Source organism: Lotus japonicus, chromosome 3 (genome assembly GCF_012489685.1).
Source record: "Lotus japonicus ecotype B-129 chromosome 3, LjGifu_v1.2".
NCBI lineage: Eukaryota > Viridiplantae > Streptophyta > Magnoliopsida > Fabales > Fabaceae > Lotus > Lotus japonicus.
This window is the reverse complement of record NC_080043.1, coordinates 87,419,682-87,439,351: the sequence shown is the minus strand read 5'-3', so window position 1 is coordinate 87,439,351 and position 19,670 is coordinate 87,419,682. Positions and strand designations below refer to the sequence as shown.

The 19,670-nt window shown below is 34.8% G+C and overlaps 2 protein-coding genes across 2 annotated transcripts; one reads left to right on the top strand and one right to left on the bottom strand.

Annotated features, from left to right (window-relative positions):
• The first annotated feature begins 1,065 nt into the window (after positions 1-1,065).
• On the top strand, positions 1,066-8,150 carry LOC130746963 (diacylglycerol kinase 5). Its single transcript, XM_057599767.1, has 13 exons — positions 1,066-1,221; positions 1,587-1,782; positions 1,927-2,049; positions 2,159-2,287; positions 2,611-2,696; positions 3,495-3,618; positions 4,006-4,054; positions 4,327-4,409; positions 4,549-4,616; positions 6,228-6,302; positions 7,083-7,170; positions 7,339-7,455; positions 7,608-8,150. Exons 2-13 carry the CDS (start codon positions 1,597-1,599, stop codon positions 7,926-7,928), a joined length of 1,449 nt encoding a protein of 482 aa, XP_057455750.1. The 5' UTR covers positions 1,066-1,221; positions 1,587-1,596; the 3' UTR covers positions 7,929-8,150.
• Positions 8,151-8,352: 202 nt separating this feature from the next.
• LOC130746964 (protein THYLAKOID FORMATION1, chloroplastic-like) lies at positions 8,353-13,209 on the bottom strand. The gene is made up of 5 exons (XM_057599768.1): positions 12,837-13,209; positions 10,879-11,146; positions 9,812-10,028; positions 9,107-9,222; positions 8,353-8,714 (listed from the first exon to the last, which is right to left on the bottom strand). The coding sequence occupies exons 1-5, from the start codon at positions 13,036-13,038 to the stop codon at positions 8,621-8,623; spliced, it is 897 nt and encodes a 298-aa protein (XP_057455751.1). The 5' UTR covers positions 13,039-13,209; the 3' UTR covers positions 8,353-8,620.
• Between the last annotated feature and the right edge of the window lie 6,461 nt (positions 13,210-19,670).

Below are 19,670 nucleotides of genomic sequence, written 5' to 3'. Positions count from 1 at the left end.
CACGGGCGTAATCATCCGAGATGACACTGGCTTCCTCATCACAGGCATAGCTAGTCGAATTTATGCAAACTCTGCGATCATGGGTGAACCAATTGCTTTCAGAGAAGCCATTTCTTTTTTGGCGAATACAGGGTATTCGAGTGTTATAATTGAATCGGACTGCAAGGATCTGGTTAAAGCCTGCAATGGTGAAACCTGTATTGGAATAGTAAAAGGAATCATTGAGGACATTATGGAAATCAGAAAGCAATTCCAGTCCTGCACCTTCACCTGGACACCGAGAGAAGGTAACTCTGTTGCTCATCTTGCTGCCAAAAGCTGCCTTCAAGGTAATCTCCATCGGAATTGAACTTGGTGCCCCCCCTCTTGCAATCTTCAATGCTCTACAGAAGGATATGAGGCTGAGCTAGATCTAAAGCCTCCTCTATCTTGCTTTTTTGTCACAACTACCCCTCAATTATTGCTAAGCTGCTTGGTAGTTGTTGTTCACCCACTGCATTAATTGTTTTGAAGTCCTTTTCGTTGTGATGGTGGCAGGTGTCCTACGCGAGCTGGGACTGAAACTGCTTTCTTTTGGCTTGTGTTTTTTTTTGTTTTGTATAGGCCCCCCTATTCCTCTACAGTTTAGAATTACCACCCAAGCTAGCTCGTTGGCTTTATGTTACATTCTATGTGAGCTATGCTATATTGGGTGTTCGTTTTTGGGCTTCTACGCCCATTTTTTGGACTCTTAATGAGTCTTGTGTTTTGGTTACTCATGTAACAGTTTTGTTCCTTTGTTTTAATACAGAATCCATTGACCAAAAAAAAAAAAGCATTATCATATTCGACAATCATAAAACTAAGTAAATAAATATTTTTAATAAATCATTTTTCATACGCACAACTTATAATCAAACTGTAGACTAGATTCGTAAAGAATCCAACTATCTACCGAAAGTGCTAGACATGTTGGTATGCTATAATTATCTTAAATAACTTTGAAACATCTAAATTAGTACTATAATCTACTTCACCATAATCAAAATTGATCCCTAGGCCCACAGCATTCACAATCACAGATTCACACTCAAACATTATTCCACATTGGGTCCCCACACAGATCCCAAAGCGAATAGAAGATACCTCCCCTTAATTAATCAATTGCAGATCCAAATTCCAAAGTCAACTTGTGCGCTTTATCTTCTTCAATCCACATCGTTTCTGCATCAACCTCTCCAGGTACATTCATCCATCTATCTCCATTTCAAATCCAATTTCAACCATTTTCCCCTATTTCTCAATCACAACCCTCTCTTCCTATGCATCCAAATTCACATTCATCAAGTTTCTAAAACTGGATTACATTAACCAATCTCGTTTAGCTCAGATTTTAACTTTCCAAAACTAATTTTACGACCTCAGTAAAAAATTAAATCCAAAACCAGAAAAATTTCAGTTGTCACATACATTTTTCAAAACCACACATTCATTTATTTATTCAATTTATTTTACTTCCAAACACAATTAATTATTTTCATTATTTTTTTTACTGCAAAATTAGTTTTGTAATTATTTGTTAATCCCTGTTTGGATTTGTTAATCAGTTTTGCAGCAATGGCTTCTGACTTCTTGAACAACTTTAAGATTCCTGATTACATTTTTGTACCTGAGTCCAAGGTTGACAACGATGGTGGACATGTACCTCAATGTCCGGTGCTGGTTTTTGTCAACTCCAAGAGTGGTGGTCAGCTCGGAGGGGACCTTTTACAAACATGCCGTACGGTTCTTAATCAAAAACAGGTATGTAGCACACTCATAATTCTCGTATGTTTGAGGTGTTTCAGTTTTCAAAATCTTCAAGTTCATGAACTGTCTGAAGTTATTGGAAATGTGGGTTTATCAAATTTTGTTAAAGTGGGCTAAATGGAGCATTTAAAATTTCAGGTTTTTGATTTGGGGGAACATGCTCCTGATAAGGTGCTGAGGACAATCTATGCTAATTTGGAAAGACTTAAGATCCGAGGCGATGAGTTTGCTGTAAAGATCATGGAGAGGTTGAAGTTAATTGTGAGTTATATAAATCTTTGATGGGTTGGTGTTTGTTTCCATGTTTGTGTTGTTGGTATGGTCTTTGTTTTGAGTTTCTGATGTGTAGCTTGTTGTCCTTGCCTTTTAGGTTGCAGGAGGAGATGGAACAGCAGGTTGGCTGCTTGGAGTTGTTTGTGATCTCAAATTATCTCATCCGCCACCGATAGCTACTGTTCCATTGGGCACGGGGAATAACCTACCTTTCGCGTTTGGTTGGGTAAGGAATTGCAGTTTATTTCAATAGCCACTGTCTTGGTAGTATAAGATTAATGACCTACAGTTTTCCTTGTTTGCCTGGATTCACTTTAAGAGGGAACATATAATTGTGCTAGTTTATTATTGAACTTATTGCATGTTTACCATTTACTACATTGCAAATAACCACCTACTTTAACTTGTATATCTAAGATTTGTGGTTCCTGTACTGGAAGCTGTGGAAATTTTTGGTTGAACCTGTGCACTTGATGATAAAGAATATATCAGAAAAGTAGAAAAGAAAACAATGATTAAAGAGTGAGGGACATTTTTGCTGCTTTACAGGGTAAGAGGAACCCAGGGACAGATCGAAGCTCGGTTGAAGCATTCTTAGGTCAAGTCTTGAAAGCTAAGGAAATGAAGATAGACAAGTAATGAGTTTTGGGCCTATTCATTGATCTTATAATTGGGATTATTTTCTTATTTTTTTGCCAATATGACTTACATTTCGTCTATTATGATGCCTTGTGCTTTGTACCTTTGAGAAAGAAGTTCTGGTGTCTTTATAATTGAGTAAAATCAATCTAAAATTGACTAGTTCATGATTTTAGCCCTGATTTGATTTTGGGGAGAGGCTAAATAACAGTATTGTTATCAGATAGCTGCATTACCGGTTAGTGTAGACATGTTGATTTTTCATTTAAATCCAAAATGAAAATTAATGATTTCCTTTTTTATTTCCATCTTGTTGACACTACAGAAATCTTCTTTTATGACATGTTCAAATAATTTTTTTGTTCATTGTTCTGTTTATGGGGCTTCTTTAGTGGCAGCATTATTTTACTGTCTACTTTATTTCCTAGGGTTACAAAAGGTGGTCTTAGTGTGGGGAGGGAAATGGTAACCCAAAGTGCAAGCAAAGTGGCTTGGTAGGATTCAATCACAGTATCAAGCAGTCCCCAAAGGGACTCAGTGGGGACTCAGTGCCACCTGAGCTTTGGTTCTTGGGCTACTTGCAGGGCTTTGTTTACTGTTTGAACTCTGAAGTTTGGAATTTGCGCCTTATACTTCCTAATTCCAGTCCTTAATGCCCCTTAGTCCAAAGAAAATATATATGAATGGTTTTAAGAACTGCTATCTGTTCATGTTCTGTATTCAGTTTCTGCATATATTTCTTCTACAAAAGGCTGTTTTGCTGATAATTTTTGTTTGTCTTTCTAACCCTTAAGCTGGCATATTCTCATGAGGATGAGAGCTCCAAAAGAAGGTACCTGTGATCCGATTCCACCACTTGAGCTCCCACATTCTTTGCATGCCTTCCATCGTGTATCTGAAGCCGATGAGCTTAACATGGTAAGACACAATTAACATGACTACTTAGTTTCTTTTGCTGGATCTTTTTTCCATGATACCTTCAGTTTCATAGGCGATATATATTTTGGCATAGCATCAATTGGTTGTTAACTTTTTTGAAGATTAACCAGATGAATATTTGTTTTTCACTATCAATGACATGAACCTACTTACCTACCTAATCATGGGACAGTGCAAACAACTAGAACAAATTTTCTGCAGATTTTATGCACTTTCTACTTGGTTTTCATAGTGCATTTACGGAAATTAAAGGGGTGATAAAAGTTCTTTTCTAAGATGTTTTGTTTTAATTTTGAATCATTAGAAGGTTGTTTTCTTTACTGTTTGACATGCTTCCTCTTTTCTCTGTTTCTAACTGCTTCTCAGGAAGGCTGCCACACTTTTCGTGGGGGATTTTGGAATTACTTTAGCATGGGTGAGAACACTTCTTCCTGGGTTCTTTTGTTCCTGAACTTTTATGTTGTGGAATGTAGATTATATCTATATAAATCAATTTTCCACTTAAGGATTAATTGATTTATAGCATGTTTGGGTCAACTTTTCTCTCATCAGAATCAATTTTCAATTACTGTTTCTCTTTATCAGTTTGAAATTCATTAATGTTTTGGATATTTACACTATATCAGGGGATTTTTTATTTTCTGTCCACCTTACTCCAATATTTGTTTAATTAACGGTTGACCTCAGGAATGGATGCTCAAGTGTCTTACGCATTTCATTCTGAACGAAAGATGAATCCTGAAAAATTCAAAAACCAGTTGACTAATCAGGTATGAGTTGTTTCTTCACTTATTATACTAAGGCGGAAACTCTTTAATGGAAAGCATAGATAACTTTGCATTCTCATCCTCTTTTTTCTCTTATTTTTAAAAGAAAACAAATATTTCCTGATTTCAATCTTCATTTTAGAGTACTTATCTTAAGCTTGGATGCACTCAAGGATGGTTTTTTGCTTCTCTATCCCAACCTGCTTCCAGGTCAGTTCATTAAGATCTCTCATTGAATGGAAAATGGACTTGCATATTGTGCTTTATCTTTTGGTTGTTTTCACCCCCTCAATTTTCATGAAATTTAAATGCATACAAATTCACACCTGAGACATTCACTACTAGAATTATATATTTGAAATCCAGTTACTTATAGTTGACTTGACACCATACAAATGGTACTCTGACTTTATATATTAGGCTATCTTGATTTATTATTTTATTTTAATTTTTATGAAGTTAACATGTATATCTTGGGTAAGCTTAGTTTTCTCTGTTACTGAGTCTCTTTCCAAATGAGTATGATTTGATGATTTATTAGTGCATTGCTTAGACAATTTAGCAGGAGAGAAAAATTATGCATTGTTAGTAAGAGACATACATCAAAGGTGAAAATTGGAAAATATAATTTTACCATAAGTCTCATATTACCTCTGATCCATCATATAAAATGATGGGGAGATAGAGGCAGATGTAAATCATAGGATCTAAACAGGATAAATGAAATGGAAGTAAACTCAATATTGAAAAGTTGTGAATATTGCTATGGATGAGTGGTTTTACAAGACATTGATCAGTGCGATTAATAGATAGAAAAGATGGTTATTTGTATCTTAAGTGGTTTGAGACTTTGAGCCATAGAGGCGATATGTAGAAGCATCGGTAAAGAGGGTTGACTTGATGGAGAATAGTTCAATAGTTAGATCAAGTTAGAGGTAAATAGTCTATCTTTCAACTTGATACATAATAGAGAAGTATGGCGTGAATGATCCATGTAGTTGACCTAACCTAGTGAGAAAAGACTTTGTTGTTATTGTTTTTGTTGTTTTTAACATGTTATGAATTGCTTAGACAATTTAAGATGATCAAATGAAATATGATTTATTCAAGTTATTTTCATGACTTCTGAGAAAAATGTTATTAACATTTGGAAATTTCAAAGTCTTGACAGATAGCAGAAATTCAATCTCAAAAACATAGGCTCCCTAATTTAGTCCTCATATCAACTTCCCATATGATGCTGGAAGAAAAACCAAAAGAAAAAGGTGTCTCCAGCTCAAATTGAGCTCATTTATAAGTATTACCGACCACATACCAGGCAGCCTCCTAACCTGTTTAACGTAGTTATTTGTTATAGGCTTTGGTTACACAGGTCACATTGGCCGGTTATTAGAACTAATGAAGCATTACAATTATTGATTGTATCAGGATAGGATTATTCTCTGTATTATTTTAAAAGACCAACTTTAATTGGTAATAGCCAATAAGATTATTAAAAGGAAAACTAAATGATTTTCTAGTATATTCGGTTAACTTATTCCATTGATCAAAATGGAATGTGGACAACAATGCAGGAATCATATTTTCATCCGAAGTAATAATTAGGGTTCTTTTTTCCTTTTCTGTATAAATTGTAAAATTAAAAAAATATGAAGGGTTGTAAACAGTGCTTGCCTGCTTGGTATAGGAAACTGAGGCAGGCTTAGCAATTTGAAATGCTATGTATATTTGGATGCTAGAATTGATAAGCATGCATTACTACACAAAACATAATTTGTCATTTGTCTGCTTGAATAAATATAACTTGATTTTCTAATGCAGGAACACAGGACAACTTACAAAAGTAAAATTCATGAAAAGACATGGTCAATGGGAAGACTTGGACATTCCTCCCAGGTAAATCATTTTATGTACTATCTATATCTTTTGCGAAACATACAAAAGTGAATTTTTAGTGGAACAAGTCCTGCATTTTAAACTAGCCAAAGATCATATTAGGCGAGAACTATTTCTCTGAACATTGCTTTAATGGCTTTCTCAGTTAAAGGGCAGAGCAGTATTTATCCTTGAGCTAGTTTTTTGGTAGAGTTAGGTTTAGTTCTAAGATTATATCAGAGCCTCATAGATCCGTTTATTAGATCACTCACAAATACTCAGTCTTGCAAATTTCGCGCTCTAGATGCTTGGCCATGGGATAAGAAGGTCTTACATAATCACATTGACCAGATATATGACTAAAAAAGTTCTTATAAAGGGTACAACAATCTCAATCCCTAAGATTGCTTTTTGGATAGAGTTAGGTCTAGTCTGAATTTTAAGAGTCACTCTTGTTGGCCACTCAGTTATTGATGTCTTTCGCAGTGGCAACTTATGAATAGATATTTATAAAAACAGCCATATAATTACAAATCAATTTACTATTTGGATGAACTGACCGTGTAAAGAGTTTTACATAGACATTCAATTCAATCATATTTTGGCATGTTTCTTTTTTATTTTATTTTATTTATGATATGGGAAAATAGTAAATATGATTGGATGTATGTATCAAACTTTTTTACACTCTCCGTCCATAGTTATTAAACTCTTACATTTTTATTCTGATACTCTCCTGTCTCCTTGCTTTGTTTACTTCTTGAATAACACCTAATATGACTCCTTCTATTGTATATACAGCATCCGGTCAATTGTATGTCTTAACTTGCCCAGCTTTTCTGGTGGATTAAATCCATGGGGCACACCGAACAGGAAAAAGCAGCGTGACGTAAATTTCATATGCTAATTCTGAAATAATTATTTATTTTACAAAATATGTTTTCTTGTTACTTTTGAGGTTCAGTACTAGACCACTAGTAAACAAACATCCAGTAGTTTTCTGCAAGTTATTTTACTTTTTTTTTCCCTACAACTAAGGTTTCTTGATTGAAAACAGAGAGATTTGACACCACCATATGTGGATGATGGGCTTCTAGAGATTGTTGGTTTTAGAAATGCGTGGCACGGGCTTGTTATGCTTGCTCCAAATGGTCATGGAACTCGTCTTGCTCAGGTATGCATAAAATGTTGGGCACACGTTTGATTCGATGGTGTCATTCTCAGACTGCAGATTTGTGCAAAAATGGCTTAAAAGTTTGTATCATCTTTATAAAATAGCTAAACATATAGTAGGATTTAGTTGTTAATTTTCCCTTGATCCATTAGGCACACAGAATCCGGTTTGAGTTTCGCAAAGGTGCGGCAGATCATACATTCATGAGGATCGATGGAGAACCATGGAAGCAACCTCTTCCAGTTGATGATGATACTGTTGTGGTAGAGATTTCTCACCATGGCCAGGTTAACATGCTTGCCACTCATATTTGCAAGTCTAAAAGTGTGTATGACCCGTCATCTCCACATCATGATGATGAGGAAGATGACAGTGAAGATGAAGAAGATTCTTTAGCTGAGGAATTTCGGAAGTTTGGTGCAGCAGATACATTTAAAATCCCAGATGAGGTTGATCTTTCTCAACTTAGTTAGGTCCTTCACTATTAAGCCATTCTTCAGTGTTATGTGGTTGACAATTACTAAACTAGTTAACCCCTTCCCAAAATTTGTTATTACTTCAATTGATGTAACAACCAGTTAGCTCAATTCTAGCACTAGCAGCATTGTGGCTGAAAATATGATAACTCCTTTGAGATACAATAACTGATTCATCCTCAACATATTTTGCCGTTGAAATACATAGATTTCAAGTAACTCCCACGACCTTTGCATTCTGCTTTAGGGGTGATAGGCTCCAAAGCTTAAGCGTTAGTATTTATTTGTTACATTGTAATATTGGCTTTCAAAAGTCAAATAAACCTTTCTGCACGTCGTGATAATGATATGTTAGATGACTATCTGATGCCATGTTCGCCATAATTTTTAGTTCAAGTGTAAACAGATACAGATTCAGTCATTTGGATTTTGGAAGGAACTCAAGTCTTATCGACCACTCTGAAATGTATAATTTGCACACTATAATTTCAGTTTAGAAGCTAAACTACACTCTGTACATGAGTATATCCAATTCATAGATGCAAATTGCACAACTTTCTGCAAAAGGTAAATTTTTGAGATAGGAACCGAACATGTACCCCAGAAAAATGTGAGATATACTGAAATGTTAACAACTTCAGTTATCTGAATATATGACTTCAGGCATGCATTTGAGAAAGAATACATGCCTACAATTCAGAAAATTGCTCTTGCCCCAAACATTTTGTAATGGCCTCATTAGCCTTTTGCGGCTCAGCCCTTTCTTCTTGCTTCTTCTTCTCCCTGAAGCAAAATGTTATTTTTCAAAGAAATCAAAACCTTGCGGAGAAAATATAACCATAACATCTACTAGAAAATATTTAAGGATATTTAGAGTATAACGTTGAATCTGTCATAAAACTGAAGAAATAGTACACAGGCCATGTATCTACCTCCAATTTCAATTATAAGTTAATGTTTTTAGCAAGTTATCAGGAAGTTTGTGATCTCATTTTTATTCCACAAAATGGACATTTAGAATAAAGAACCTGATGAGCTAAAGAATTTCTAGATAATTTACAACTGCAGACTAAAGGCAGTGGATGGAAAAAAAAAAATACAGTCACGGATTATATCATAGAGGAAAACCCAGAACAAGTGAGAACAACTCAAAAATTGTAAGGTCTGATGTTTACCTGTCAACATATTCCTTTAGCAGCTCTTTAGCTTGAACCAACTTAGAAAGCAGATTACGGTACACGTCCAAGTCCCGATCCACACTTCTTTTGTCGACATTCAAAGCCGCACAAAGCTGTTGAATAGATACCAGATATTAATTTATAAATAATCATAACAAAAAGTTATTTAGTAGTAGAAAATAGATACGTTTACAACTTGACATTCGGAGCATCCTCCGCTATACCAGTGTCATATAATCTCAGATGCTAAATATTTTTAGTTTTCTCTGTTATTTTGATGCCTGTAATGTTAACGTCGTCAACATTATTACAAAAGAATGGGGCATTCTCCTTCATAAGTCATAGAACAATGAAATCATTTCAGTAGAAGCAAATCTATTCCTATATAGATAAAGGAAATGAAGGGATTCACGCCACCAATGAGGCCAGAACTAGGTGGAAGAGAGATCAGGATGTCAAGGTCATTTAATTCACTTCAGCTAATCCAAACTGGTCGGCAAGCCACAGGAGAACATCTAGATAAGTGAGTCTGTCTTGAATGTCCGGTTTTCTAGAACTGGTATAAATGAGAACCAGATTTGGTAGTTTAAACATAAAATTGCAAAAAGAAATATAATCAAATAAGCATTTGGTCTTTCAAAAAAAAAAAGCATTTGATAAGTTGCAATCAATATATCATGATGACTAAATGAACTAGGTAACCTTTTCCAAAATTGCTGGTTCCATTGCATTTCCCAGTTCAAGAAGACGAAAAAGGCCTATTGCGAAGAAACGACTATAACTGAAATCCCCCTTTCCTCCTGCTCTTTCTGCAATATCCTTTAATGCCCCCTCAACTTCTCCTTCTCTCGATGAAAATTCAATCAGTGATGTTGAGCTTTGTGTCCGGGCCCATTCTTCCAACTTTTGTGCATCTTCTCTGTAGAAGGCAATATAAAAGATTATTTGAAGTAAGATAAAGAATACATAAGTGCAATTTATTTAAATCCAGTGGATGTGAAAGGATATTTTCCTTCAAATGCATTCCTGAGATGCAACTAAATTAAGTATTCACTCCACAGTTTACACACATGCAGATTAAAATTAATAATTTCTACTTTTTATTAATTAACAACAATCATCAAGGACATAAAAGATGCTTGGATGGTCGGTTATACTATACCTGACAATAAATTCACAAAATGTAAAAGAATATCTATTAGAATTGACTATTCATGCAGGGAGTCATTCGATTATACCATCCTTCTCTTCAGAAATAATTTATGCAACTAATATGAGTATCCACTGGGTAGTACAGCAAACAAAATGTGACAACAATCATCAAGGACATAAAAGATGCTTGGATGGTCGGTTATACTATACCTGACAATAAATTCACAAAATGTAAAAGAATATCTATTAGAATTGACTATTCATGCAGGGAGTCATTCGATTATACCATCCTTCTCTTCAGAAATAATTTATGCAACTAATATGAGTATCCACTGGGTAGTACAGCAAACAAAATGTGACTCACAAATCACGAAATCATGCTGCAGGCAGAATCTACATTTCGTAGCTTCTGCTTGAATGTGATTTCGAGTGCCAAAATCTTGTCCGGGATCCCAAATGTGTCCTAAACACACCATTAGATTCATGGTAAGCTGATTTAACACAGTCTATGGTGGCTCACACTACAGCCATTAGTTTTCACTTTTCGGTCATTGAGTTGAAAGTATTGGAATAGAAAACACAGAAGGAAAACACACACACACATTCATGCTTCTAACCTGTATTGCCCTGGGTCTTCCTTCAATGCCTTGATGTATGCTTGAAAGATGGCATCGCGGTCCTCATCACTAGGATACCCTTCCATGAGTTGCTCATATACAGTGACGAAGCCAAGAGCAAATACAGGGTCATAGCGGTACGACCTCTTGAATCTCATCAAATGTTGCTGGACTATGAGCTCCTGCAGAACCGTGTTGTAGATACTAGGAATTGGTCGTTTATATTCCTTGAGAAAATTTAACTTTGTCTCAGAAACAGGTGGAGGGTCTGCAAATCAAATATTCAGACAACACATAACTAACTGATGATAACAAGTTTTATTCTCTGCTTTTATCTATTGCCTTTTTGGCGTATGTGTCTTTGAATGATGAAGGAACCTAATGTGGAAATATTCACACCATTTGACACATTATGATCATGCCTCATGTATCCAGATGTATAAGAGGAGATGCTTTAACAGAATGAATCCTTTAATATGTAGTTCTAAGAAGGCATTCATTTTTGAAACCATACCACATGCTGGATATATTTCAACCGCATTCAGTAATGAAAGAAAGAGCTACAAAGAAATTCAGATTAATATTTACACAAAAAAATTCCAGGGATACCACAAGGTGGAATTGGTTGTGAAATTTCTCCCATTCTGCATTCCTACTTTAAACTTTACCAAATTCATAGGTAAACTCATAACCAACATAACAAATAATAATATCGTCAACTATCCTTTGATCTGAAAAAACAAAACTAGATGATATAATAAGGAAGATAGGTCAGAAATTTCAAGTCAAGTAGAACTTTTATTGATAACAAGAGGTAGATCAACGGAATGCTACCACTGTGGTATAAAAGATCACTTGAAGAAAGATTGTCGGCACCACAAGAATACAAAAAAGCCTACTAATGGAACAGCCTCTCAAGGATGTGCCACTTCTACAAGACACCTCAAATGACGGGAAATCTTGTATAGCAAAGAAGAAATTGGTCCTAAAGGCAGAATACAACTAAATGATGTAAGGACAATGGAAGCGAGTGCAACTTGACACATGACCCCACACCAAATTTGGGTTTTTGCACTTATCAGCCTATCTCAAAAGGATTTATGTTTATGGAAAATGATCATGTCATAGAATTTGGAGTTGGTTATATTAAACTAAAAATGTAAGATGATACTGTTAGACAATTCCTTAGAAATTGATATGAAGGGCTTCAGACAGTAAACAAGATTTAACGGATGCAAATTCACCACGATATAGAAGAAAGGAAGATTTGGCTATCTCAAACAATACGCAAGACTACAATCTAATCTTTACCCCACTTCGTGTTGTATGCATTAGCGATTGGAAGCATTAAACATGCAATGATCAATACAGCTACAAAACCAAATGTTGCTCAAGCTACTACAGAGACAGGCTATGCATTCACACTTGCAATAGAGGTATGCTGGTGCATTTATGGTCAATACATTTTTTTACAACTTTACCCCGAGGACACAAGTTGACAATGTCAAAATGCAGCAAACAGAAGGAGTTCCAGCCCTATAAATAGCAACTCCCTTTAAAATGCAAATATAGTGGATTCTTGCATGTGATTTTTTTCTCAAATCTCTTTTTTCTCTCATTTCTATCTTTAACTTACAATTGCCTAACTCTAGGTAATCAACACATTATTCTCATAAAAGAGCTATATGTCAGTTGCAACACTAAATACTAAATCATACTAAAAGCAAACCCCTTTACTCTAAATTTCCAAATCCCACAAACCAAAATTCAAAATCAGACATAAAATTTTCACATCCAAACACACTTCAAATCAAAATATCAACTTTCCACAAGGATCAAACCTTCACAAAAAACAAAGGACTACCCAGTTCCCAGAAAATCGAAACGAGTCCTAAACTCGTAGAAAATTGTCCCTTATCCCCTCTTTTCACACACACTTTCTCAAGAACCGAACAAACCTGACACAGAAGAGGAGCACCGAACGACCAATTTGGAAGCAGAATTGGAAGCTTGAACACCCACTTGCTGGCACAAGAAACTCTTCCGGAATCGAATGCCATCTGAATTGGAACCAAGGACGCAAGTAGAAGAGAGGGTATGCTTCCTCTGCGAAGATTGAGTGAGTGCCGAGAAAGAGAAAGAAGAAGTAACAGTAGCCATCGGAAGAAAGAGAGAATGAGACAGCGGCGGCGGAGGGTGGTGGCCGGAATCAGAAACTTTCCGGCATAGCAAAAGAAGAGTGTTCAGAGTTGCATCTTGTGCATTGCTTTCAGAAATCAGAATAGCGTGTCCATTGTGTAGGAAAAGGAAAGTGAAGGTAAGGTGTCTGTGAATTACAAGAAAGAAAAACAAAAATCTTATCCAATTTGATAGTGAAACTTTTAGTGGATTTTTTCAAGGAACCAATGGTATAATGACACATAGATATATTCAACTTATTAATCGATTAATTAGTTTAAATATATAATTAATTGGACTTATACATCAATAAAAAAATAAATAGATATTAACAATATTAGTCTGGTTGGTTTAATTTGTACATATTTGATTTCATCTAACCTGGTCTCGAGCTTGAGTCTTGTTTCTGACTCGAACAAGATTACACATGTATAACAAAAAATTTGAAAACATCTTGGAAACTAAATTAATTTGTATAGTAAAAGATAAATATGAAAAGATTTTAGCAAGAACAAACTCACCTGGATTTTGACATTGTTCTTGTTTTACTGAAAAGATTTATTTATATACTGTTGGGCATATGATCTATCTATCTTCATTCTTTTCATGTTTTTTCTTTGCAAGGTTTTGTGATGTTTCAAAGAAAGTAAACACATTTTGATTTGTTAAACAGTTAGTTAATTACAAAACTCGTCTCCATTTACTTCATTGTAAAACTTCTCGCTTTTAAACTTGATTTCTGAATTAATCTTATTTAACAATGCAATTTAATTTGCGGAGGTGTTGTGGAATTTTGTGAAGACTGAATTTGATAAGATCCAAAAACTTAATATAAGAGTTTTGTAGTGAAATAAAAATTAGTACATGAAAACCTTCTTCACAAATTCCACAACACCTCGACCGATTAAGTTGCTATATTGAACAAAATTAATTCAAAAATAAAATCCAAAAGACAAAAGTTTTAAAAAGAAGTGTACATGAGATGAATCTTATAACTAAGTAGCTCCTTAACAAAAGAAGAACTTGTTTCCTTTTTGAAAATCTCACAAATCCATTGCAAAGACAGAAAAAGAAAGAACAAAGGTAGGTAATGTGCCCAACAGTATGGTTGGCTGCGAATGTTAAATGCTCTCATTTCTACCTTATCTCATAAGATGAATGTAGAATTGATTTGTCACCTAAACATTATTCTAAATATAGGCTTTGAAGGAATTTAAAGATGGTAAAGTGTGATTGATTTATTTGCAGCACCCCAGTGTGCCTTTTATACTAGTCTTATACTTATGAAGACACTTCAATTTAATGACCAAAATACCCTTGTATAACACGTTTTCTTCATATCGGAAGCATCAACATATGGTTTTATTTCATACCAAAAAGAGTGCTATTTTTATCCCTTTTTAAATAAAATATTGATGGTTTTATGTTATAGGTCATTCCACACAAATATCAACGTCAAATATTATTACTTTTTTAGGATTTGGATATGTATAATGTATATACCTAAAAAGCAAATAAATGAATATTTTAATGTCTTAGAAAGAATTTAAGGGAAAAAAAAAGCAGATTATTCACGTTGTAAGATGTGAAAATCATGTGTGCATGTTTTGTCTACATTTTCAAACTAAAGCCTGAGTTTGTGCATGGGTGGGTTGTATTCCAGCTATGAAAGGAGATTGAAATTGTGATGAAAAAGAAGTATGTGGGATTCATCGTGGTTCATGAGGACACGATATCAATGTTTCATATGCTTTCCCCACCAGAAAACCATGGGCTTCTTCTCATACCTTCGATTTCTTAAAATTTTGGCAACTACTATTCTATCAAAGGCTTTTCTCTCACGCTTCGTTGAATATTTTCTAAAGTGTTCACAGTGTAAGATGCAGAAATTATGTGTGTGTTTTTCCTGTATTTTCAACTGAAGTCATAGTTTGCATGTGAGTGAATGTTTTTTTCTAGCTGTGAAAGAAGGTTACAATTGTGATGAAAAACGAGTTTGTGGCTCCATTAGTGGAGGAATTATCATGATTCATGTGGACTCAATATCATCAATTCATCAGAATTAATCCGTCACAAAATCCTATAAAAGCATTAATGACAGATTGTGGAGAGAGAAATTTTCCCTCGTAAAGTAACTAGCGACAGGATATTCTTTGCGACGAAGTTACTATCCGTCACAAAATCTTTGTGAATAATGAAAAATAAATTGGTGACGGAACTTTAAACTTTAGCGACGGAATAAGTTTGTGACGGATAACTTAGCTCTCAACATTACGTCACTAATTTCTTTTATATTGTATACTAGAACTTTGTCACGGATTTCTCCGTCACTAAAAAATGGTCAATTGTGGATGATGAACGGATTCTAATTAATGTTAGTAAGAACGTACTATGAAGTGACATAAATTTAAATTTTGACAATTTGAGTAAGCTTAACCGGCACTAACCCACACTAATTAGCGTTGAAGTCTATGCTAATTATTGGTTTTACTGTCGTATATATATGAGATATTGAGATGCAAACCGTGTGCCCCGTGTTGTCTTCGAGGGAAACCACAGTCTATTCGTCTTACTATGCTACTAGGTGGCACATTGGTGAAGTGACAGAGACATGTGATCCTACTACAAAGGGGGATGCATCAATCCGTAGCAAGTACACGTGTTGTTTTAACTGATGATGATGCATGTAACTTGATTCTGAATCATAGCCCACTGGCTTTGTTAAACCACTTGCTTCCTGCCCCTGGTTTTTCCAAAGCATTAATAATCTCTACCGAAATGATATCCTATATATAAGAAACCACTTTCCTTCCATTTACTCAAATTGTGTTGATTCAATTCAATATCTCTCTAAAGCAAAGAACCATCATCAGCCTCAGTTGTTACAAGATGAATTCATCAGGAATGAGAGCTTGGAGTGTGGCAGCTAGTGTTGGAGTTGTGGAGGCATTGAAGGACCAGCTTGGCATATGCAGGTGGAATTATGCTATCAAATCAGCTCAACAGCATCTTAAAAATCATGTGAGGTCTTTTCCTCAGACAAAGAAACTTTCTTCCTCCTCCTCTTCTATGATCTCCAGAAAGCTAAAAGATGAGGAGGCAAAGCAGCCAGAAGAGTCCTTAAGGACAGTCATGTACCTTAGCTGCTGGGGTCCCAATTAGATGTAGCATAATTAGAGCAAAAACAAAAGATGTTGTCCCTTTTAATTAGAGGGCAAGCCTTGCCACAATGGAATGTGAGTCTGAGATCTCTGGGGCCATATTGTATATAATTGAAAGATTGCCAGTCCATTGTGACAAATATTGATGTAGACTTTGATCAATGGTAGAATTGAGCATTGCCAAAATTTGTTTGTGTTCTTTAGTCCTGTTTTCTGCTCTCATACAGTCATACTCCTAATGCTTCCTCTCAGGGTAAAAACATCAGTTTGTATACTCAAAACTTCATTGAAAACAAACTCTTCATTCTTGCATTTAGTTGAATTTGTCCTGTAACGAATATCATCCCTCTCTCCATAAACGTATAGGCATTAGGAATATCCTCAAACCATCATGTAATTGATCCACTAATGTCTGTGTTGTGCTCCTCTGACTCTATGAAAAGGCTAGCCTATGTAATACAATAACAGCAGAATTAGTTGGAACCTTTTATAACTTAAGGTACTTCAGTTTGGAGCTTAGACTTCTTTGACTTCAGAAGATATATAAAGGAGACTATTTCCTTTTTATGTTCAGCAATTTTAAGAACCAAAGGCTCCTACTAAATCGGAGTAAGATCAATTTAATCAAGATGATGTAGAATTTCAAAAGGCAAAGTTCAAATTGGATCAATCTTTTAAGGAATCCAATTTTGCATTCTAAGGCCAAATAAATAGAAATCAAACACCATCGAAAAGAAATTGTAAATATAGAATTCATTATCAATGAGGTGATGACATATTCACAAGTTTTAAAGTTATATGTGAAATAACCAATTGGTGTGTTTTGATTGAATGAAACACGTGTTTGGGTGAAAAGAGTGTAGTTAACTAATAAATCACTTGGAAGAGTGTTGACTGAGATGAGTGTAAGTTAACTAATGTGTATCTGCTGTTATGCTAGTAAAACACATCTTATAAAATCTACTTTACATACCTTCTGAAGATACATGTAAACACATGTGTTAAAAATTAAAATGAAAGGATTGCAAAACTTGAAGTGAATGGAAAGCTAGAACATGGTCTCATCCCATACTACGTGCGCCTTGTAGAGGTACATCCAATCTAATCATATATGCCGACTTTTGGGAATAAATTATTAAAAAATAACAACAAACAAGAAATTGATGGAAGTTTTTGTCTTTTGTTTAGCAAGCAACAGCTAAGCACACATCTCGGTAGCAAATACATACACACGTGTTGATGATACATGTAATTTCATCATGACTCAGCCCATTGTGTTTCCTAAAACCACTACCTTCCTTCCCCTGGTTTTCCCCAAACCTTTGCAATTCTACTTTCCTATATATAAGAAACCACTTTCCTTCCATCTACTCATTCACTTCACTTACAAACCACTTCACTCGAGTTATTCAGTATATATATATCCCTCTAAAGCAAAGAACCATCATCAGATTCAGCTGTTTCAATCTTCAGTACTGTATAAGAAGAATTAGAAGATGAATTCATCAGGGATGAGAGCTTGGAGTATTGCAGCCAGTGTTGGAGTTGTGGAGGCATTAAAGGACCAGCTTGGCATATGCAGGTGGAATTATGCAATTAAATCAGCTCAACAGCATCTTAAAAATCATGTCAGGTCCTTCCCTCAGACAATGCAGCTTTCTTCCTCTTCTTCTTCTATGATCTCCAGAAGGCTAAAAGATGAGGAGGCAAAGCAGCCAGAAGAGTCCTTAAAGACAGTTATGTACCTTAACTGCTGGGGTCCCAATTAATTAGATCATGTACCATTCCTTTCAATTCAATGGAATGTTGTGAGGGATGAGATCTCTGGAGCCAAATTGTATATAATGGAAACTTCTTTGATTTCAAAAGCACCTATTTTCATTTTATGTTCATCAATTTTAAAAACCAAAGGCTAGTACTAAATCGAAGTAAGATCAATTTAATCAAGGTTTAGGGTAAGCCTATATATGAGGATATGTTGAAATTTAACGCCAAATGGTACCAATTAAGTCTCTTCATCCACTTGAATGGTCTTCAGGAATATAATAAGGGAGGAGATGGCAAACCAATTATTAGCAATGAGGTGCCCATCATGTAATTGATCCACTAACCTCCGTTGTGTTCCTCTGCATTAATTCAGGTCCCTATAGGTCATTTTCCTATTCATATTTTTGGTTTCTTTATTCCCACTTACAGCATAGCACAATAAATATACGTTATATATACATGATCAACTTCCCTTAAATCAGATCGGTAAACCCAAACATAAACAGAAATCTAACATAATCCCAACTAGAACCAAAACATGAACAGAAAACTAACATAACTACAATAAGTTCAGGAAACAAACTCATAATCTTAATCCAATTCTTGAACTGGATTATGAGACCAAGTTAAGTTTGGTTTATAAAGTACAGTGTAATGTTGTGGTAGATTGGTAGCAGCCTAGCAGGGGCTGTATAATTCAATCCAGCATTGAAGCATAGTTTGCTTTTCTTCTTCTGGGCTCATAATATTGGACCAGATATTATGTTCTTTTATATTAAGTTTATTAATTCTAGTTATTACTAGAGTTGTAATTAAGTATTCATGTTCCAACGAAATCCATTAAATAGGATGATGCCACATGCAGTCATGAATTAATCCAAAAAATTTGTGTGATGAGGAAAATACATAAACACGTACATATAAATATAAATAAGTAGTGGTAATAATAAGAAAATAAAAACTCAAATAATTCAAATAAACATAATATAAATTAAGAAAACATCATCAGGTTTATGGGGCAATTATATTTTCCCCAAAGCCTATATAGAGTGAATAATCAGGAAGTTGGCACTGACCTCTTTATATTTGTTTCTTTGGTTATTTTAACTTAGTTCTTAGTGTTAGTGTTTTTCCTTGATAGAAATCCGCTTCCCCGATCCTATCATAGACTCTTTTGCATGGAAGCTTTTAGCTACTGGATTAATTAAGACTATTTCATGGGAATCTGAATAATAGTTTTTCACGTTTTTCATGGGACTCTCTTGCATGGAATTATACATTTTCACGTTCACCTTGACCAAATAGGAAGAAAAAAAAAGTAGTATGATAGATGATATATATGTTAGGAAATGCAAAGAGATAAAATAAGAAATAAAAAAAGTGCAAATGAGATAAAAAATAAAGTGAGGTGTGAATGAACTATTACTCTAATCTTATGTGCCTTGTTGCACTTATTTGCTCTAAGTACCTTCTTTTCATTTCTCTTAATGAAGTTTATGGCTAAACATTAAAAAAAATTAGATGTATATCATAAGTCATAACCCTTATAAAACAGACTTTCATAGTTTCATTGATGATTTGAGAGTGTGAACTAAAATTTATCTTTTGACAACCTTAACCACCATTAGTTTCGACTTGTTAATGATTTATTATAAGTTTTCAGTGCGATAATAATGACAGCTGTGA

What these genes read in the sequence shown, in the direction of transcription:
- LOC130746963 (XM_057599767.1), top strand. Translation starts at nt 1,597, where the DNA reads ATGGCTTCTGACTTCTTGAACAACTTTAAGATTCCTGATTACATTTTT. An exon ending in TACCTTTCGCGTTTGGTTGG is followed by an intron (nt 2,288 to 2,610) that starts GTAAGGAATTGC and finishes GCTGCTTTACAG; the next exon opens with GGTAAGAGGAACCCAGGGAC. An exon ending in AAAACCAGTTGACTAATCAG is followed by an intron (nt 4,410 to 4,548) that starts GTATGAGTTGTT and finishes TCTTCATTTTAG; the next exon opens with AGTACTTATCTTAAGCTTGG.
- LOC130746964 (XM_057599768.1), bottom strand. Translation starts at nt 13,038, where the DNA reads ATGGCTACTGTTACTTCTTCTTTCTCTTTCTCGGCACTCACTCAATCT. An exon ending in GTGCTCCTCTTCTGTGTCAG is followed by an intron (nt 11,147 to 12,836) that starts GTTTGTTCGGTT and finishes TTTGATTTGCAG; the next exon opens with ACCCTCCACCTGTTTCTGAG. An exon ending in GAAGACCCAGGGCAATACAG is followed by an intron (nt 10,029 to 10,878) that starts GTTAGAAGCATG and finishes TGCCTTCTACAG; the next exon opens with AGAAGATGCACAAAAGTTGG.